Source organism: Miscanthus floridulus, chromosome 7 (genome assembly GCF_019320115.1).
Source record: "Miscanthus floridulus cultivar M001 chromosome 7, ASM1932011v1, whole genome shotgun sequence".
In the NCBI taxonomy this organism is placed as follows: Eukaryota; Viridiplantae; Streptophyta; class Magnoliopsida; order Poales; family Poaceae; genus Miscanthus; species Miscanthus floridulus.
In genome coordinates, this window is record NC_089586.1 from 115,077,466 (window position 1) to 115,099,823 (window position 22,358).

At 48.9% G+C, this 22,358-nt stretch overlaps 2 protein-coding genes and 1 non-coding gene across 3 annotated transcripts; 2 read left to right on the plus strand and 1 right to left on the minus strand.

Moving 5' to 3' along the window:
- The first annotated feature begins 713 nt into the window (after positions 1-713).
- LOC136467655 (ABC transporter G family member 39-like) lies at positions 714-9,592 on the plus strand. The gene is made up of 21 exons (XM_066466422.1): positions 714-1,145; positions 1,260-1,380; positions 1,493-1,581; positions 1,711-1,795; positions 1,919-2,078; positions 2,165-2,241; positions 2,337-2,387; positions 2,461-2,551; positions 2,646-2,947; positions 3,029-3,310; positions 3,390-3,867; positions 3,938-4,041; positions 4,153-4,315; positions 4,401-4,520; positions 4,604-4,713; positions 4,794-4,883; positions 5,172-5,369; positions 5,476-5,766; positions 6,005-6,088; positions 6,191-6,324; positions 6,424-9,592. The coding sequence occupies exons 1-21, from the start codon at positions 847-849 to the stop codon at positions 6,614-6,616; spliced, it is 3,522 nt and encodes a 1,173-aa protein (XP_066322519.1). The 5' UTR covers positions 714-846; the 3' UTR covers positions 6,617-9,592.
- A 142-nt stretch (positions 9,593-9,734) lies between these two features.
- Positions 9,735-10,832, minus strand: LOC136467653 (dof zinc finger protein 4-like). The gene has a single exon (XM_066466421.1). It carries the CDS (start codon positions 10,675-10,677, stop codon positions 9,796-9,798), a length of 882 nt encoding a protein of 293 aa, XP_066322518.1. The 5' UTR covers positions 10,678-10,832; the 3' UTR covers positions 9,735-9,795.
- Positions 10,833-22,202: 11,370 nt separating this feature from the next.
- On the plus strand, positions 22,203-22,330 carry LOC136468312 (U11 spliceosomal RNA). The gene has a single exon (XR_010761819.1). It is a non-coding gene; the product is annotated as a U11 spliceosomal RNA (small nuclear RNA).
- Positions 22,331-22,358: the final 28 nt, after the last annotated feature.

Below are 22,358 nucleotides of genomic sequence, written 5' to 3' on the forward strand. Positions count from 1 at the left end.
AATCGTCCATGAGGGAGTGTTGTAAAACATACGGACTTTAGAATATAGAAAGAGGAGAAGGAAGAATCATAATCCTAGTCCGTTTATCGTGTAGGCGCTTACCAAACTCTAGGACATATTCGGACTATATATACGTGGGAGATCCTCCGTTGTAATTCTCGATATCTAGAAAGCAATAAAGAATAGCCTCATAATTTTTTTTTTGTGTGTTTACTTCTGTGTTTGCGTTACTATTGAGAGCGAGAGTCGATCCGACGTCAACAACGTGTTTTATAACGCAACTAAAGCTAAGCTGCTACGCGTCGGAAACAACAAACTTTAGTACTAGTAGCACATCAAAACAGGGAACCTAGATGGCTAGATAGGCGACGCAGCAAACGAGATTAGCAAGGTCGGTCGTATATTTGGAACTCTGTGGTTGCAAATGGAATTATCAAGACAATTATGGGAAGATGAAGGCTGCCAGTTGGTTCGGTGAATCACGAATTAGGCATTTCCTTTCTGTACCACAACCGTTTGGAATTACCCAGTTCAAAGTCATTTCACCTCCTGTGATGAATTACGACTGACATGCTTATATGTGTATGTGCACGCGGTAAACCTCAATTTCTCCATTTGTCCATAGGGCGTGACCGCCAGTTTCAACAAGCTCTGCCTAGCTAGCATCTTGATGGATTCCAGTAGAAATTAGCTAGCTTCTTCATCACAACAAGGGGCTGCTAGTGCAGATGGTAAAGAAATCAAAGGCTTCGTTAGGAGATCCAAGATCCACAAGATCGATCTTTTACATCATTTCTGAAAGAAAGAAAGAAAAAATCATCTGAGTGACTTACTGTTTCTAATGAAATGATCATGCAGGAGAATCTTCACAGCCACGGGGAGCAAAAGCAAACCCCGAGCGAAGGCGGCGGCCACGGAGGAACGGACAACGAGGCGGCGCTGCTTTGGGCGGCGGTCGAGAGGTCCCCGACGTACAGCCGCATGAGGAAGGGCATACTCGCCGGCGACGATGGCCATGTGCAGCAGGTCGATGTCCAGCGCCTCGGGAGGCAGGAGAAGAAGAACCTCGTCGACCTGCTGCTATGCACCGCTGATGATGAGGATAATAGCAGGTTTCTCCTCAGGATCCGGGAGCGGATGGAGCGGTGAGCACTCGCTCGTCTCGCTCGCTGAAAGTCGTGCTTCAGATTTCTTTAAGTTGTTAGCTGCTTATTGTGATCTCGTTTCATAGAGTTTTTTTTTTAATACTCGTTTCATAGAGTTGGGATGGACAACCCGACGATTGAAGTTCGTTTTGAGAGCTTGAGCGTAGAAGCCGAGGCACCTGTGGGTAGCCAGAGTGTTCTGACATTCCTCAACTTCTTCTCCAACAGAATCATGGTATGGAAACATTACCCAGTGGCCAGTGTCATTCATGCTTCACGGTTAGTGGTAGAAGACAAAGGTTCAGTTACTGTCTTGCAGCTCTGATTCTTGTCGTCTGTTTCGTCAGGCTGTGCTGAACGCTATGCATATCATTCCTACTAAAACAAGGCCCATCTCTATCCTTGGTGACATTAGTGGGATAATTAGGCCCTGCAGGTAAGTTTATATGATAAATAACTTACTTCCATCTGCACGAGATTGCAAATTTTTTTTATCTTCGTGAAAAATGGAACATAGTTGACCATGTCTGGAGTGGAGTCTAATAGCAGGAGTGTATTTCTGCAGAATGACTTTGTTGCTTGGATCTCCTGGATCTGGTAAAACTAGCCTACTCCTAGCTTTGGCAGGGAGACTTGAGTCAACTCTGAAGGTACCACAATCTTCATGACAACAGTTTACCAAAAGAACAGAAAAAGAAAATAATATGTTGCAAGAGGGCCTTTCAGAAAAGAAAAAAAAGAATCTAATCTAATACGGATGAATTTGCCTTCAGGTCACTGGTACTGTAACTTACAATGGGCATGGCATGAATGAGTTTGTCCCTCAGAAGACATCAGCTTACATTGGGCAGGACGATGTTCATATCGGCGAACTGACAGTCAGGGAAATATTGGCCTTCTCTGCAAGGTGTCAAGGAGTTGGAACACGATATGGTATGCAGTAGGAGTACTGAACGAAAAAGAATACTTGTTTACCTTTAAGTAATGGTTAGACCCTACAACTAAAATTACTTGCACAGACATGATTGCAGAACTCTCAAGAAGGGAAAAAGAAGCCAATCTTATACCAGATCCTAATATTGATGTTTACATGAAGGTAAAGTACTGCTTCACTTTCAAAAAGAGTACTCCATTGTTCTAATAGAAGGGCAAAATGGCAATCGATCCTGTACTTCTCTTCTGCCTAAACAGGCTATCTCTGTGGAAGGTCAGGAGCGTGCGATCACAGATTATACCCTAAAAGTGAGTAGTAAAATATATAACTGGAAAAACCATATACAATGTAGCACTGATCATACTTGCAAGTTCAATGCAGATTCTGGGCCTAGAAACCTGTGCAGACACAATGGTGGGAGATACCATGATTAGAGGTATCTCAGGAGGACAAAAGAAGCGTCTCACAATCGGTATGTGGCTTCTCTGCTCTCAAATAGAGAATCATGATACTGAGAGTTACATTGCCACCTTAGCTTAAAAGTTAAAATGAATGGGTTTGTGCAGGAGAGATGCTTGTTGGTCCAGCTAAAGCATTCTTAATGGATGAGATTTCAAATGGTCTCGACAGCTCTACAGCATACCAGATTATAAATACCATTAGGAACTCTATCAAAATCCTTGGTGGCACCGCACTCATTGTGCTGCTTCAACCACCACCTGAGACTTATGAACTCTTCGATGACATTGTTCTTTTATCAGAGGGCCAAATTTTGTATCAGGGTCCACGAGAAAACATTCTTGAGTTCTTCGAAGCTGTAGGCTTCAAATGTCCAGAGAGGAAAGGTGTGGCAGACTTCTTACAAGAAGTGAGTGATCCACCAGAATTTCTTCTTTTGATGTTAGGGTTTAGGGTTCCTCTGATTTTACTAACCTTTATGTTTCAACAGGTCACATCTAGGAAAGATCAGCACCAGTACTGGTGCCAAGGAGAGAAACCACACCAGTACATCTCGGTCAACAATTTTGTAGAGGCATTCAAAGCATTCCATGTTGGGCGTAAGCTGGCGGAAGAGCTTAGTGTGCCCTTTGATCGATCCAGAAGCCATCCAGCTGCGCTCGCAACATCAGAGTACGGCATCAGAAAGATGGAGCTTCTGAAGGCATGCTTCTCTAGGGAGTGGTTGCTGATGAAAAGGAACTTGCTCGTTTACATTCTCAGAGTAGTCAAAGTATGTGTCTTGGTTCTTCACATCATAACTCAGTTTATTATTAGATAGTAAATTTTGATGACTTAAATGTTTCTACCAGGTCATAATCATTGGAACCATTTCAATGACGGTCTTCCTGCGCACAGAAATGCACAGAAGGACTGTCGAAGACGGAGTTATCTTCTTGGGTGCAATATTTCTTAGCATTGTCACTCACTTGTTTAATGGATTTTCTGAGCTTAGCATGAGCATTTCCAGGTTGCCTGTTTTCTATAAGCAAAGGGACATGCTCTTATATCCAGCATGGGCATATGCTTTTCCTACATGGCTAGTCAAGATCCCAACATCGTTCATTGAATATGCCGTATGGATAGGCATGACTTACTATGCCATTGGCTTTGATCCAAATGTTGAAAGGTTCTTCCGCCAATACCTACTGCTGGTACTGATAAGTCAGATGGCATCTGGTCTCTTCCGACTAACTGCGGCACTGGGAAGGGAGATGATTGTTGCAAATACATTTGGGGCATTCGCTCAGCTTTTTATGCTGATTCTTGGAGGCTTCTTGATAGATCGTGGTATGTTTTTTTTCATTCAACAAGTTCGAGGCAGCACCAAGAACACAGTGTTGAATTCTCTTTTCTGCAGACAACATAAAAAACTGGTGGATTTGGGGCTACTGGTCCTCCCCTCTTATGTATGCACAAAATGCCATGGCAGTGAACGAGTTTCTTGGCCATAGCTGGAAGAAGGTAATGCAGCATCTTTTTTTTTTACTGTCGTAATGCAGCATCTTCTCGAGCAGTACAAGCTTTGATCAGCCAACAGCTAGGATACTCAGAAAAATGTCATTTTTTGTGCAGGTTGTTAATATCACTGCAAGCAACAACACACTTGGCATACAAGTTCTGGAAGCACGTGGCATATTTGTTCATCTGAACTGGTACTGGATTGGTGTCTGCGCATTGCTTGGGTACATCGTGCTCTTCAACATCCTCTTTGTTATTTTCCTCGACTGGCTTGACCGTGAGTACCTTGACAACTCAAAAGTCCATTGATACAACACCATTCAAACTTCATAGGTCTAGCACTTACATCTTCGTAACTCCAGCACTTGAAAAAGGCCGCACTGCTGTTTCTGAAGAGGAACAAGAGAAGCATGCAGATAATCATGGAAAAGGCATTCGGTCGCTCTCTGCTGGAAAGGAATTCCAGATTTCACCGATTAGTGGTCAGTCTTTAAGTACAGTGTGGTAAAACATTTGCCGAATAAAAAGCGCTGTTGTTGCTCTTTACGATACGTTACAAATGCAGGATGCAGAGAAATGACTGCACCTGGCAATAAAAAGAGAGGAATGGTACTGCCATTTATCCCCTTGTCGATTACGTTTCTCAATGTTAGATACTCTGTGGATATTCCTCAGGTATGCCTAAATCATAAGCGTTACCCTATTCTAACACACATTGCAAGCAATATACTTAATCTCATGTGAAAAATTAACAGGAAATGAAAGAAAAAGGTAAAATTGAAGGTCTGATAGTGCTACTGAAGGGTGTCAGTGGAGCTGGCAAGACTACTTTGTTGGATGTGTTGGCAGTGTTGGAATATAATTGAATTGACCACCTCTCCCTATCAGCTTAAGTTTTTGGGTTGAATTGGTCGGTACATGCAACTTAATATGGTATCAGAGTCAGAGGTCTTGAGTTAAAATCCTGGTTAGCGCAATTAAATAAAATAATTGTTGCTCGCTCCTATTCCACGTCTGAGGCCTAAGGGAGCCTCCACGTGAGGGGGAGTGTTGGAATATAAGTGAATTTCCCACCTCTCCTCGTCAACTTAAGTTTTTTTTGGTTGAATTGGTCGGTGCATGCAACTTAATAGGCAGGAAAGAAAACTAATGGTTACATTGAAGGAGAGATTTGCATTTCTGGATATCCAAAGAAGCAAGAGACCTTTGCACGGATCTCCGGATACTGTGAGCAAAATGATATCCACTCACCACATGTTACCGTCCATGAATCCCTCATGTACTCAGCATGGCTCCGGTTACCCCTAGAATTTGACCCGAAAACAAGAGAAGTTAGTTGAATGACTTCCTTTTTTCTAATTCGCAACTCCGGAAAATGTATATTTTGTATCGCATCTGATCACCAGAGCCCTGAAATGCTTTTCTTTATGGATGTAGATGTTTGTGGATGAGATCATAGAACTCGTCGAGTTGACACCTTTGAGAGGAGCGCTGGTGGGACTACCAGGAGTGAATGGTTTGTCAACCGAACAGCGGAAGAGACTCACGATTGCTGTAGAGCTTGTTGCCAACCCATCCATTGCATTCATGGACGAACCAACATCAGGATTAGATGCAAGGGCAGCTGCAATAATGATGAGGACCGTTGGGAATATGGTTGACACTGGAAGAACAGTAGTATGCACAATCCACCAGCCCAGCATTGACATCTTTGAGTCTTTTGATGAGGTAAGTTGCTGCAATAAGAATGAAAGTATATAAATTTTACTGCATTTTTCAAACTAAATGAAACAGCACAACAAGGCTCCCAGTTCTACTTGCCATCACGGGAAAAACTATGTCAATTATAGTACCCAAATAAGAGAGAGTTGATGACATAGCAGGGGAAAATAAAACCAGAGAAACACTAAGCCACAGCCCCACACTATATACAGAACACTAACTTGTACTCTCTGAACTTTGACAGCTAATTCTGTTGAAACAAGGAGGGGAAGAGATATATGTTGGCCCCTTAGGACGGCATTCATGCCATCTAATCACATACTTTGAGGTGAGCCTCAGTGCTAACCTATTGAACAAGATTGTATAGCTCAGTTCAACACATGCTATGGTTGTTAACCTTTGCTGACAGTTATGACTTATCCAAATGAAGGGAATACAAGGAGTGAATAAAATAAAAGATGGTTACAATCCTGCCACATGGATGCTAGAAGTGACCACTCCAGCTCAAGAAGATAACCTTGGAATTAACTTTGCCGAACTATACAAGAATTCTGACCTATACTTGTATGGCGAATTCTTGTATCCACATTCACTCATGTTTTTTTATAAGTCATTCTCTCTTATGCTAAACTTCAAAATACTGATTACATCACATTATTGCAGGAGGAACAAAGCTTTGGTCAGTGAACTAAGCAAACCTCCACCTGAATCGAAGGACTTTACTTCCCAATATACTTCCCAATTTCAATCGAAGGACTTTACTTCCCAATATGACTTGTTCTTCACAATATTCCTTCGATTGAAATGGAAGGACTGCGATACAGGTGAAATCGAAGGACTTTACTTCCCAATATGACTTGTTCTTCACAATATGGAGAATCTAGAGAGATGCTGAAAGAAGGTGAAATGGTAAAAGATTATGTCAACAGGCTTTTTGGATACAGGCATGATCACTTGCCTTGTGCACCTGGTGCAGTAATTGGATTCACTATCCTTTTTGCTTCCAGCTTTGCCTTCTCCATCAAGGTCTTCAATTTCCAAAGAAGATAATAAGAGAAGTCGTTTCAAAGAAGTCAGCTTTTCTTCAACTTTGCTACTGATGCCAATAGATGTAATTTCTCTGAAAGAAATGGTGAACAACTGAAAATGCATGCATGAACCCCGTGACAAAGGTGTTTGAATGGAACATCTCCATTGGCCTTGTGCATTTTGTAAACCTAATTTTGTTTTAACATACTTAGATTATGTGAGCATAACTTGTCTAAGAACTAGCTGAAAAACAAGCGTTGAGTAGAAAAAGACATGCTAAAACTGACAAGAAGAATGCCTATTCTGATTCTTTGGAGACACCAGTGATTTGGATCCTACAGGGCAGCCTGTTCCATCTTCCATAGTTCTGATCCTAATGCTGAGACTTGCCGCCAATCTTAGTTCCTATATGAGGCACAAAAGTAGAAGGATCGGTAATCGGCATACAGATTCATAATCTTGGCACTTGATTCGTGCTTGTAAAAACTTTGGTTTTCAACCGCAGATCTGTAGGAACTTGTTCATCTTCTTTTTGGACAGAATTATCATTTGTATCTTGTGGCATAACTGCAGTATCTTTGTTCTTCAATTCACTTCCAAAAACTGAACATTTTGGTATCTCCCATCCAACCAACACACTGGTATTGAAGCCGATGAATACAGACTACAGAGTCGCCAACTATTGCTGCCAAGGAGGGACAGAGCGAGCAGGTTTTCCAGGATCATAGTAACTTTCCGAACCCTGTCGGCAGCCAGCAGCAGCAATGGCCTTCTGTTCTGCTGCAGCCGTCCTTCCGCGCAGTGAATGCCACTGGGCACTTGGATGCGGATGTGGTTGCGTTGGCTCAGTCGTCCCCTGTGCCAGGCTGCCGGCGGCAGCAGCTGCGCAGGCATAAATTCCATGCCAGGATAAGCGTATCTGCGAGCCGTAGCATTGTTCCCAGAGGCGCACAAGCAAATTCCTGCCCCGCCTTACTGTTCTGAACTCTGAAGCGCCTTAATTTCGTAGCAGCGGCGTGCCAGGACATCAATTGAGACGTCAGAGTGTCCATGGGACGGCCTTCTGAATTCTGTGAGCTGAATCTTTCAAGCATCGCACTAGTACGCTGCATGAATAAAGATCAGACAGCTGTAATTTCCTGGAGAGAGTCGATGGATCCCTTCCTTCCTCGTGTGCGATGCGACCGCGCCTCTGATCCTCGCTTGCAACCGCTGCTCCAACGGCGATACAGGGGGCTTCTGGATCAATAAACATCGACAGCGAAGGAAACAGAAAGACACACATGGAGTCAGACTGCCTCAACCCGGGATGCAATGGAACATGAGGGAACGAACGAAACACAAACACGCACGCGGAGCCTGACGAACGAACCGGAGACGGAGACGGAGCAGTCGCCGGAAAGATTCCGTGCCTGACGCGACCGGCGATTGACAGGGACGTCGATCCTGTGGGCACACAAATACTGTGGTCGCCGCTGCTGTTTGTTTGTCCATCTCGTAGGCCCATAGCCTCTTGGAGTACGTCTTGGACAAGGAAGTCTCGCATTATCTTTTATATCTTGGAAAAAAGAGAACAATCTCGCATATATATCTTTATAACCTGAAGCAATCATCGACGCCGAGTAGGGTCGCGGAGACCGGCATTAGTCAATCTGAAACGACCCCGGCACAAGTTCGGCATCGCGTTCGGTTCTCCGTTTTGTGACAGATTGATCGCGTCTGTGATGCAACCAACGACGGACAGGCTAAGATTAGGAGTAGTACCAGTAGACTAGCTAGGCTAGGCAGCGCGTGGGGCGGTGGGAGTCTCCGTCTGGGAGACGCCGCGAGGGTCGTCGTGCGTTCGGTATACTGATGCATCTTTGCCGTGCCAAGGGTGACGTACGCGGTCATTAGGTACTAGGGCCCAAGCATGCCTCAATGTACGGTACGCCACCAGGTTGTCAGAGAGTGTGTAGCAGCAGCCACTATCGGACAGTTTCCTGGGCAGCCACGGTTCCGGCCGGTTTCAGTTGCCCGTCAACATCGCGCTCGCAAGCCCGTGCTTGAATTTCCTGAGAGATCGGCGCGGTGCAACGCAATGACTTGGTCGTCACTCCAACTGAACATGACGATCCAAGCCAAGCCTGTGCGTGTGCCGGATGAGCACTCGCTCGCCGGTCAATTGACGACGACTTTCTTAGGCACGGTTACTAACCCTTCAGCTTAAAATCAGCACAGGAAAACGACGCCGCGCGACTTCTACTGTCACCTCTGCCCGGCACGCCTTCACCCACGCACCTCCACGGACCAGCAGTGTCCAGCGACACACTGGAATCCTCATCTCGGCTCCGTTAACCACAGCGCCGCCCGCACCAGACGACGCGGGGTCTGACCGAGCTCGCGTGAGCAGGCACGCGACACGGCGCAGCGTTGGCGATGCACGGAAGCATGTTATGTCAGGAGGCCATGCTGCTGGGCCAACCAACAGGCGTATAGGCGTACAGAGAAGCGATGTACGTAGGCCAGCCAGCCAGCTAGCAAGTGGCGTCGCCATCAGCACAAACTCCCCGGAGAGCGAGAGGCACGTACTGGCGGGGCACCACCACCCGAAATTAACAAACCAACCGCTAACCAAGAGGACACGGCACCATTGATCGATCATCCCTTGCCGATAGCCCTGACGACCATCGGCTTTGACCGTTCAGCTGGATCGTCGTCGTGTTGCTTCCCCCAACCATGCATGAATTCATCCAGCTAGCTAAGAGATCGACCTGATGATGTCCCTTACAAAGTTATTACAAAGAGTTAAAAAAACAATAATAATGGGATTACTTAATAATTCCATCGCAGCGCGGCCGTGATCCGCCGCCGCACTCGCAGAGTGCATACACGACACACAGGGAGCAGAGAACGTGGACATGGAGGAGTAGCTAGTAGTAGGGAGACGTAGCTCGTGGTCGTCGTTAAGAAGCACTTAACCACGGCTTAATGTAGTGATCGCGATAGATAACTAAACCAAACGAGCTAGGGTAGGTACATGCTGGGATCCTGGACGACGTCCGTCCAGCAGCTCCCGGCATTCCAGTACGCCGCGGCTGACGCGGCGTCGCCGAGCTCGAATATCCCAGCGGCTTCCAGGGACGCGAACGGCGCCATGTCCTCGGAGACTACCGAGGAGGAGGACGGCGCCGGCTGCAGCTCCGAGGGGGTGGTGGGCGCTTCCACCTTCGGCTGCGCCGCGAAGGTGAACACCGGGAGCTGCGGCGGCGGGGGAGGTGCGAAGAGGGACGCCAGCGCCGCCGCCTGATCGGCGAATATCGGCGCCGGTGGCGCCACCACGTCGATCGTGGAGAAGGGGTTCGAGTGGTGGTGGTGGCTGCTCGTCGTGAAGGCGGCGACGCTGTTCGACGACGACGGCGTGGCGGGGGTGGTCGGGGTCGGGGCCGGCGTCGTCGTCGTCGTCGTCGCGGCGCCGGCCGTGGGGCTCGCGCTGCCGCTGTTGGTGGAGCGGGGCGAGGACGCCGAGGCGCGGCGCGGGTTCTTGTTGGCCACCGCGTCGCCCGACGTGGGCGTGGACGGCACCGACGACGTGGCGGACGACGACGCGCGCTTCGTCTTGCGGCAGCCCCCGCCCACGGGGACGTTGCGCAGAACGCCGCCCTTGGTCCAGTACCGGCGGCAGCTCTTGCAGAAGTGCCGCGGCTGCGACAGGTTGTAGTTGTTGTAGTAGCAGAACTTGGTGTTGGTGGACTCGCACCGCGGGCACTTCACCGCCTCTGGCGGCGCTGCGGGCGAGACGCCGCCGCACCGAGCCCCGGGGCCCTGCTGCGCGCGACGGAGGTCGGCGGCCCCGGCCCCGCCGAACAGCCGCCCGGCCAGGCCCGGGATGGACTGGAACTCCTGCATGATGGCGTCTAGCAGCGTCGTCGTCTACAACTACAACGTGCTACGATATGCTGGCCTCGGCGCTCGGCGGGCGTTAGCTTAGCTGGTGTCGTGTGTTTGCCGGGAAGGCGGGAGCGTGGCAAGAGCTCCACCCGCTCGGCATCGCCTCTGCATCACACACCGATGGCGGGTAAATATCTACACTTCTCGCTCTCATCACGCTCGTCCTGTCTGCCGTCCTGAATTAGCAAAGTTACGAAATTGCCCTTCGGTTTGTGTGTTATTGACCCAATTGGCCCCCACTGTTCCTTATCGTGTTGTAGTACGCGTAGGCGCGTGTGCCCGATCGACCTCGACGGCTACTCGAGTAGATGGAGCTCTCCTCTCCTGCATTGATCGGCGATGTCGCTGGATTCGTGCTCAGATCACTAGTATCGTGCATTCTGATTCTCGTCTAATTAAGTTTTTAGAGCTACGAAAACTTTAGATCACTTTAGCATAGTTTTGAGATGTGAGCGGATCCGAACATACCCTTAATCTGCTCTTATTAGGGACGATGCAGGGTGATTCTGATCAGCAGAATCTGCGCGTGGAGATCTTCGGAAGATAATAAGGCCACGAGAGTTTGCAGCTATTGGGTCGACATGCACGCTGGCCCGTAGAGGTAAGGCGCGCCGTGGACGAACCTGCGCCGCTTGTTTCGGTCGACGTTTCGGGGCTTCCTTTCGAGATGGGCACGTAGAACCAACCACTTCGCCTTCCGTTTCTGAACGCCGGCTCGGCTGTCACCATACGCTGGCAAACATTCTTAACGAACGAATCTGATCGACCTGCTCATAGGATCGTTGTGCCATACTGCAGATATTTGTGGCCTCGTGCATGCAATGCGCGCGGCCACAAGGCCTTGGCCACTCGAGTTACTCAACTGGTGCCGGCATGGGGGCATCGGCGCACCGCAGCTTGCTATATACGAACCAGATTCCGCTTGCAAGAAGAAGCAAAGAAGTGGCGTCCGGTTACAGGCGGCGCCGGGACAAGCTAAGGTGGAGCCGATCGAATCGCTGCCAGGGTCGCAAAGACGTCGACCCGAAGGGACGATTTCGCGTCCGCCCGCCCACGGCCCCTTCTGCTGCCCTCCAGGGCCGATCGGCTCGCGATCAAGCGCGACGCCGACGCGGGCAAGCCGCGGTCACCCGCTCAGTAAAGGCATCCCACCACCCGCCGCCGGTTGGGTAGGTTGCTGCGTCCGGCACGTCGCGCTCGCTGGGCTGGCACGCACGCGGCCGTGATGATACTGCCAAGGCCGGATAGGACCGAGAACGCCTTGCCCGGATTTGTAAATTGTGGCGTTGCCGAATCGATCGAGCGGTCTCAGCAAGGAGCGAGCCCATCACGCTCTCGCGCGTGATGACGGCCGCCCGGCGGGGTAGCTGTGCGCTTTCCATGCGGCACGGGGCTCGATCATCGCATGGGCGGACACGTTACGGCCGGTTTTGCTTGCTCAGATTGGCCACCGGTGTCATGGCGTGCTCTTCTTCGAACATCGACGGTGGTTCCAGCGGGCCGGAGACGTGACCGGAGCCCGGAAGTGGGAGCCACGGCGTCGAGTACTCGTACTTCCGCTGCTCGCTTTGCTGTCCATCTGCACACGTACGCCCGCCCGTCGCGTCGCGCATTTCATGGCGCGCGTCGGCGGCAGGCGGGGTGCCGAGTGCGATCGTTTTCGCCCGTCTAACCCGTACCCCGTCGACCTGGCCGTCCCCACACCGGCTTCAGCCTTCAGGGCTCACATGCACCGTCCGATCGTCGCACGTACATTTGCGGTCGTCGTCTGTGCTTGCCGGGTAGATAGGGTAGGAGTATCAGATCAAAGTACGTACGTGTGCCGTTGTCTAGGGGCATGTACCTGTACTTCCTTTGGTTGTGCTTGTGCCCTGCATGGCATTCGTACCTGATGATGTATGTGTGTCTGTCTCGTCGTATGTGTGTACGTTGTTGATCCGGCAGGTTACCGAAACAATCGTGCGTCTGGCGGCGAGTAGAAACTGTTGCAGCTCCCTGCCGGTCGGGCCCGTGCACTGCAGAGACGAACCCGCGCACAGAGACGTGCAGGACTGTCCGGTCGGGACGGGGGGGCCCTTGCCGGCCACCACTGGCGGTGCTCTCTGCTCCCATCAGGCGCCTGCCAACTGCGCACGGCCGCGCTCGACGTTCGTGCCGCAGCCGCTCACGCTGCACCGCCGGGCCACCGGCGTACTCCCGCCAATGCCCTTCACTATTTGCCGTCCTCCCTCCAATGCAACTGTTGCAAAGGCCGAAGCAATTGCAGTGCAACAGTGCGCAGGGACGTCTCCTCGCCGTGCATATGGCCCGTCTGACATGCGTCCAGGACATGGCTCTGCAGGGTTGCAGGACTGCATCTGGTCTCGCTTGATCGTACGCACAAAGTGCGTGTACCCTCTCCTGTGCGCCGGGCCCGTGCGGCATCGGCGTCACGTCGCCGGACATGGACAGTGCCCGCCGTGGCGCCATGCCGGGGACCTACCGCGCGCGGCCGTGGACGTACGCGTGCCCCTCAGCGGCCTCACGCCCCCACCGCACGAATCGTGACATACTCCCTCGGTCCAAAAGAACGTACTTTCAGTATATATAAAGATAAAGATTCATATTTTTAAAACATTCATAATGCCAAATACTCTCTTAGTCATAAAATAACTGCACATCTTGTATCTTAAGTCTTACTAAATATATAGAAAATTGTATCAATATTTATATTTCAAATAAGTTTATTATATAAATATATTTCATGATCTGATATTTATTATGCATCTAAATAATAGTATTTTTTATTAAACATAAAAAAGTTTGGCATCTTGAGAAATGAGATGTACAATTATTTTGGAAGTACGATTCTCTCGTGACTGGATCTAGAAGCCTGGATACCTGCCCGGCCATCGCAAGATCAAAATCCAGCAAGCCGAAAAGATGTAGATGGGAACTCGATTATCCCCCGCGCTGCATTGACCCCGCAAAAACATAAAAGCTACCGGATTGGATACCTAAAGGGGCATTCAAATCAGATATCTATATAATAATAAAGATCAGGTGAACAATTAACAAAGACAATGCTACTCAATAGTCCATAGAACAGGTTTAATTTAAATCTAATCTCAAACCTAAATAAAAACTATAAAACTTAAACGGCCGAGGGAGGTCATCCCTCCTCCTTACAACAAGGGCTGTAAAGGAGGAGCACGACCATGGTGATCGTAAGGGGGCGGCAGCAACAATGGCGTCTAGGAGACTGTGGCTTTTTTTGTGACTCAGCGTAATTATTAAAATATACAGCAGCGTCTAGAGACTGTGCCTCTTTTTTTACGACTCGGCATAATTATTAAAATATTTAATTTAATTTAAATTAGTTTGATTTAGACAAATCCAGGATATACGGATCATCGTCAGCCTGTTTGTTTGGCTGTGGCTTGTCGTAAACGATCGTAAATTTTCAGCCGGAACAGTATTTTTCTCTCACACAAACCAGCCAGCAGTACTTTTTTACGAACCAGCAACGATACGAACCAGCCAACCGAACAGGCTGCGTGCCCTTGCCTTGTCCAGGGGACACTGTAAGCAACTTGGCAGACAAGGATGTCGATCAGGCTGAGGCTTTGCGTCCGGTTTATGGCCCCTTCGCTGGTCTGAAACTTGGCTGAAACTGACTGAAAAATACTATTCCGACTGAATTGTTGTGAGAAAAAAACACTGTTCCAGCTGAAAAAAAAAGTCGAACAAATCTATATGGGATAAGCCGAACACTGTTAACATGTAGCTTTGGGAGTCCGTCCGGTCCGGCGTTCGTGCTCGTGTAGCTAAGCACTAGCAGTGGCAGGACCCCGGACGCCACGACGTGCCCGGTTGTCGACGGGTCTCGGTCGCGTTTACTCCTCGAAGTCTCATGTTTGGCTCCGATCCGACTAAACGTCATGGGCAACCACAGGCCGGCTAGCTAGGTCCGTAGCAATTCAGATCGAGTGATCGATGCAGCGAGTCTTCTTGCTCTAGCAGGAAGCATACTCGAAACGCAAGCTGAAAAACACACTACTACAATACACGATCGATTACGTGAGGCTAGCTATAGGACGATACATAAATGAATGCGGTGTTTGTATCGTCGTTTGGTCAAATTGAACAGTTAGCTACCGCCGGCCGGTACCTGTCCATCGATCGATCAGTCGTGGCAGATCGAGATCGGTCCATGTATCGAGTACTGTTTAAGCAACGAGTCCGTCTATATATATCTAGCTAGATGACTAGAAGAAGTAGGCTTAATGACTGTTGGATGAAACCGTGTGATTGGGGCCTGCATGATGGATGGATGGCCAGGCCAGGCAGGCCAGTTGATCGATGAACCAGCGCAGCAGTGCCACGCCTAACAATCTAGTACTACGCCGAGAGTGAGGAAGCGATCGAGGACCAAGTCTTTTTGTTGTTGTTGTGACAAGATCGAGGACCAAAAGTCGCGCCACACAGCTTACCTATTTCTTCTGAGTTCTTCTGATGCATGCCGACTTGAATCGGTCCAGTCTCTCAAGTCGCTACTAGACTGTATCATCGATCCAGATCGATCCAGACCGTTGCTCTGGCTGCGACCTGACTAGTGAGAGATAGAGGAGCGGGATGCTGCAGCGCGCTCTGCCGTACGGCGTCCGCCTCGAGCTTATTGCGAGCTAGCAACGGCGAGGGGTAGTAGGAGAGGGTAGTGTGCTAGCTAGGGCGGGCGACGGAGCGAGACAGCATGACAAGGTGACAGCGGCCGCGCGCGGCACGGCAGGGCGCGGCGAGGATCCCACCATCCCCAGCCGTTGCTTTCGGTGATCCCCGCGGACATGGATTGCTGTGGCCCTCTGGCCTGTGGGATAGCCGAAAGCGACGCCACACGGCGGGGAGCGCAGCAGCCCGCAGCGCGCGGCCGGCCGGCCGTCTGCGTCCCTCCGATCCCTCGTCACTGGACTGGACGCGTCAGCACGTACCACGGTCGCAAACACGTACCTACTGACCTACAGTTCTTCCACCCGGCCTTTTGCATGTGGCCTCAGTTATCCAACGGTGATCTCTCAGGCATCCAAGCAGATCCATGTTTTTTTTACATTACACTCCACAACGCACGCACACTCACTTTACGAGAGCACGTTCGAAGAACTGAGCCAGTAGATCTAGAGATTCATAAAGTCACCACTAGTGCCTCGCTGTTGATGGGGACGTCGCCTACCACTAAAAGCATAGCGCCGTTAAATCCTGAAATAAATCCATTAAAATGCCAGCACCCGTGCCAAGCCGAGGACTTAAATCCGTGTGGGCATGTTCCACCACAAAAAACCCAACTAACTGATATATGATCAATTCGCGATCCATGTCTTCTCGGTATATTGTTTGTTTTTTTTCCAAAACATGGAACCATGGAAACTTGCATTATACGTAGTTAGGATCAGTTTGATAGGGCTCTGGCTAAGTCAAAATAACGTCAATTATGTCTTCTTAATTTGATAAAGCAACAACTCATTTTGGCTTTAGCTTCTCTAGTTATAAAGATATTTATTAAACACCTTTGCATGGTTGTTGAAAATGATAAAATATCTATAATACTCCTTTTTTCTCTTTTTTTTTTCCTCCTTATTACTCCTTTTTTCACGTTTTTCCTCCTTATTACTCTTCTCTCTCCGCTTTATCCACACAGCACCTCCCCACGTTGGCCTCCTTGCTCTTCTCCACGCCACCCCTTCTCGCGCAGCTTTCGCAATGGTGGCCAGGATTGGGCGTATTTGATCTCTTATTGGGCCTCCTCCTTTCTTCCCCCTTCCTTCTTCCTCCTTTATTAGCTTGGTGGACTGCTCTAGCTGCTCATGGAACAAGAACATGGAACAAGAGAGGGGGGGGGGGGGGGGGGGGGGAGAGGGAGAGGCGAGGAGAGGGATATGGAGAGTGGGTGAGCGAGGGGGCTCCTAGGTGTTTTTGGTGGACATAGAGCTCACCGCCTTGGCTTGAGTACTGAGGAGTAGGCTCAAGCCGAGGGAGAGCTGGACAACTTAAATCCTTCAGCCTGTTTACTTGTTGTTTCAGTCAGGGCTTATCAGCCAGCCAACAGTGTTTTCTTCTAACAACAAACCAGCATCAGTCAGACTTATCAGCCCAGAAACCAATCAGCGAACAGGCCGCTTGCATAGGCATGATCGGCATACTGTCCGTTGTGATTTGACCGATTATCCATCGGTGCAATGACTAAATCAACCCAGCCAAGTGCTGGCGGACTGCATGGTGAGACTAGACGGACCATCCAACAGGGCACAACAGAGCCAGAAAAAGTGCAACTATAACTTGCTAATTTTCTAAAATAGGAGTTTTGATGATGCTTATGCTCGTGATTCTAACGATAACCAATGATACAAAGCCTGGTCGTGACAAAAAGGTTTTATCAAGCGAGATTATGACAAAATTATAAAAATTGTATCGAGTTTTGATATCTTATTACAAAAGTTGATCCATCAATTCACAATACACATGTGCGAGAATTTAGCAAACAACACAATCAAGGGCGAAGCTTCCTTAGGGCCAACCCCTACTCATTGGTCGTATTCATTTGGTTTTTGGTGTTTGGCCCCTGCTGATTATGCTCCCAAGCTCCGCCACTAAACACAATGCACATTGTTCATCTTTAATTTTTACCTTTGCGAGAAACTGGTAGCAGGTGGAAACAAATATGGACATCACGGCATGACCCACAGTAACATGGTAGAGTGGCTTGATATGGACACCGAGCTTGATATTAGCAGCTCGCTGATGTTACTGATGGTTCCACTTTTTATTTGGGGAGGCTTGAAACATCGTTTTTTTAACGAAAAACAGGAGGGGTTTGCACCCCTACTGCAAACTTTACTATTAAGTTGCAAAGTTAAAATTACAAGAGAGAGTTCCCAGGCTGGGCACTAAAAAAACAGGAGGGGCTTGAAGCATCGTTGACGCAATGAGGCGTTGACCAATGGTTAACCAATAGTGGTTGCAGCAGACATGGCAGCATTTTGACGAATCTAGCTTTGTTTTAGGGCAAAAAGGACGATCACCACGTATCCGCAAGAGAAGATGTTCACAGGAGCGAGGATGAAATGAACACTCAATGAGAGATTTGGACAGTGGTTATATTGAAGAATGGAGCTGACCAAAATCAAAATTAAATTCTACTAGGATTTGGCCTCGACAAAAATTGAGCCGTGGACCACATGATAGGAATGGAAGAAAGGGAAATGGAAACGAAGTCGATAATAGTTTTAAGCCAAGAAATTGATTGGTAATAGTTATTTAGAGTCTAGGCTAATAATGGATATAGTATGTGTGCATGGAGAGATGACAGTTATAATCAAACAAAATCAAACAGCTAAACAAAACTATTTGCAAAGGACTATTTTTTTTGTCAATGTTTATAATGCAAAGATCAAATGTCTATAATGAAAAAACTAAAGCTAGCTACACGCTCAATTTGCATTTGCCAAGTTGCTAGATCCTTTTTTGTCAAAAAAAAAAAAAGATTCACCTAGAGATCTCGAAATGATTTTTTTTCGAACCACGGTATTTGAAATTTAAGAAGTTATCATAGGTATCTCAATGACAACGAGTATGTTACATACCACTAATAAAAGAACCATGCATACCGTTGAATTTAAAAAAATAAATTGAAAATACAAGTATCCGTATTAAGTTGAGAACTTCAACTCGTCGTGTTTCACCAACTCAAGATGATATAATATGAAAGTAAGTTGTATTGCTCTCCGCACGTTCTTGCCTCCCGATAACAAGACATATCACTCTTATTGGAACTGTTTTCAAGACCTAGAACAGGTTCATTAGTACGGGCTATTATCCGTAACTTATTAACTATAGAAGAAGAGTTGGCACGTCGACGTACGACGACATGGGTTCTCTATGCTCCTGCACGAGGCGAGGGACGGGTCGATCGGAGGAGAGCGACAGGGGGCGCGGCGGTGCTCAAATTATGAACGGCAACGGGCGCGGCGCGCCCATGTGCCGTCGGAGCTGTCTCTCCGCCAAACGAACTCCTATTCCGGGGTGGGCAGGGCTGGATATCGAGCCAACTACAGTTTTTTTTGAGCTTTTTTAGAAATTGGCATAATGTTATTTATCATAGTCTCCTGAATTGTTTGAGATCCAACTTCATGCTGAACTTAACGAGCCGAGCCTAACGAGCCAAGCCGATGGGCGGCCCTACAGTTGTGCCCGGGTATTCCCGGGCATACCCAACATTTTTGAAAAAAATTTTAGTAGTTCTTAGAGGTATATACATGTACAATATAGTTAAGGTTTCAAAATTGCGACTCTTCACTATTTTCTGCCTATAATTCGCATCTAACTGAAAAATAGCCCACAGGCCACACCTAAGCGGATGGCCCAATGGCCCATTTGGCCTTTCCACTCCCTAATCTCCAATTCCCCACTCCTCAAACCCATCAGGAGGCTGCCGTAGGGGTAGGGCAGCCAGCAGCTTGGAACGTTCGAGTTTGACGGACGCGGAATCGCGACGCGTCGCCGCCAGGCCACCCGCCCGCGCGGCCGCTCGCGGCGCCGACGCCCCCCGTCCCCCCCCCCCCCCCCCTGCCGCCCTGCTCCCCCCGGCAGCTGCGGAGCCAGAGCTGCTCGCTCGGCACGACCTGAGCCGCAGGAGCCGGCGAGCCCGACTGCTCCAGTACCTCGATTTGATTTTTTCGTTCAGAGGTAATAAAAATTCAAATCCCTTTGGCCTTTGCTATGTTCAGAGGTAATCAAAATTCAAATGTCTTTGCTCTTGTGAACTTTTTATGTTGTTCATCTAAATATTTTCTTACCATGGCCATACCCTACTCTAAAATCCTAGGTCCGCCACTGGTCGAAAGTCATTCTCAGTCAACTCATTTTCGTTTTAAAAGAAAAACGAGTCCAATCATAACACTTTTGTACCGAGCCACCTCAACGAGTTTTTTGTCCAGCGACTGGGATTGCCCATCCTCGACGACGGCTCGACGCGGTGACAGTGTTTCCTCCCGCTCCGGTCCCTCTCGCGCCACCCTGGTTGGATGCTCAAAGATACCTGCCCATTTAAACTCGCATTGACCTCGCACACACTTCATTCACTGTATGTAAATCGTCCCTTTTTATCCCCCGTACGGTTGGAGTACATACTACGATACGATATTAGCCCAGCTTAGCTATAAACTGTGTGTTTGTGGGTGTCATCTTGCAGGTGTATCACGCACGTACGATGGCAAGTCATTGGCGATTGGCGAGGCCCCAAGGGCAGCGAAGAGCTAGTGGGATAGCGACGAGAGAAAGACAAGCGTGACGAAGGCCTTTAGGAATTCAATGGCTACTACTCATGCGGCCACCACTCTCCATCATACCTCATGTTCGCTTCCGCGCACTCTCCATACCTCGAGCTCGTGCACGAGCACCCTTGTGGTCCTGCACAGTCCACAGCTGCAGCTAGCAGTCGAAGTCTGCGTGTGTAACGGGACCGTGCTGGAGGGGATGATGGAGCAGGTTGGCCAGGCGGGTTACGGTCTCACATGTACGGCATAGTGATCGATCAAGGGCTGAATTACGCCCGCCGCGACAGGGCAGTGATCAGATAGAGTGATAGCCTGATACGTGACCGGCCTGCAGATTGGAAGATGACGAGGATAAGCAGTAGAGCTAGCTAGCTACCTGCCCCTGGGCAGGCTTGCGTTTCGTCGCTGCTGCGCAAGCCACCGGGTGGGTGGGCAGTGGGCACATCCCTGGGGCCAAGGGATTTGTCTGTCGCCGCTCCCTCTCCCGCGAGTGTACTCTGTCAAGTGCCGATGAAATGACTGGCCGGCGACTGTAGCTAGTAATTGGCGGTAGGCGCCGCCGCCTGTCGTCGCTAGGCTAACGAGTACTCCTAGAGGCTAGAGATCATGAAGATCTCGCCGGTCATGCCGTGATCCAAAGCCAAAACAGCGCCCTGGCTAGTGCAAGAGTGCGTGCACTCGCGCGTACGTGCGTGCGGAAACACAACTTCCACATTTGATGAATCGCCGCATGACGGAACGCACGCACGGGCGCACAAGAGAGGGGCCATTTTACCGTGGATTTTAGCCTTTCAACGATGCTTGGCCCTTGTTTAGTTGGAACCCAAATTCTAAAAAGTTGCTACAGTACCTGTCGCATCGAATATTTGTGGCCTGTGCATGGAGCATTAAATGTAGACGAAAAGAAAAACTAATTGCACAGTTTGGTGAAAAATTGCGAGACGAACGTTTTGAGCCTAATTAGTCTATGTTTGAACACTATTTACCAAATAAAAACGAACGTGCTACAGTAGCCCCAAAATCCAAATTCCTACTACTAAACAAGGGCTTGATTCCCGACCCGACCCGCCGCGTCTCTTTGCGGTATTCATGGGTGCATTTGCAGGCTTCTGTCAGAGGCAGATCGTGCTAATCTTACCTTTCGGCTTTAGTGCCTTAGTGGATAGTCGTCGTCTCTGTCTCGAATTGATGGGCAAGGCTTCCAAATGTGGCCAATCTGAAAAGCCACCATGGCGGGCGGAGGTGCAGTCGCAAGCGCCGATTCTACGACTACGAGGCTCTGAATCCGCGCAGAAAATTTTCAAAAGCGCAGAAGTCTGGAACAAGGCCGGCTGTCGGGTTCAATTCCAGTTTGCTGTACAGCCCACATACATTCTCAGCCCGTACAAAATGCCCAAGAAGAAGAGAAGCAGGCGGCCCCGGCCGACGTGTGGTGCACGGAAGGGCCCATTTAACGCACGGTTCAGCGTTGCGAGCGCCGAGCGGACCTGCTGCAGTACACTACATGGGTTCTCGCGTCCACAGTTCCACACACTGAGATCTGCAAGGACAAAAAAATCGCGGCCACAAAAGCCCATACATACATTTCACGAATTGACCACCCCTTCGGCCCTTCCGGCCTTCCTGACTTCCTCCACAACAAAAATTTACAACCCCTTCCAGTGCCACGAGACGGCTCCGAATTTTTTATAATTTGATCTTTTTTAAAAATAAATTTAAGTTTTGTGGCGTGAACCGATAATGATAATTATTATATTAAAAAATCATAACTTTTTCAGATTTGATTAAAATAAACTTTATATCAAAGTTTAAAGAGATCTATTTTTTTTTTGTTGACAACTTTTTGTACGTACTACTCCTAGCTAGGATCGGAGGAGGCGTCGCGTCGCTATTGCAGCAGCACAGCCGTACTACTGTACGCGTGAGCCGTCGTAGCATCGATGGATCTGCTGCCTACTAGCTAGCTAGAGGTGGGGGATAGCAGAGCAGAGCTGAGCAGAGCACGCAGGTGTGGTGGTGCTGTGTGCAAACAGGAGGCCGAGAGCTCGCGCAGCCGGCACCGGCAGTCCGGAACCGGGTACTGGAAAGCAGCTTGGATTAATCCCACATCGGGGAGGCAGCAACGAGCAACGCGAGCGGGTGCTTTCAAATAGCAGTGGGTCTGCTCCGTTGCAAATCAAAAAGGGCCGGTTGGCTATGTATGCCACATCCATCCTTGATTGATGGGTGCTGTATGGCCATCAAGACATATGGCCGGCGTAATTTGTGGACACTAATAGGGTTGGCTCGCTGCGGCCGACCCTCCATCGAAATATTTAAAAAACGTTCTAGATG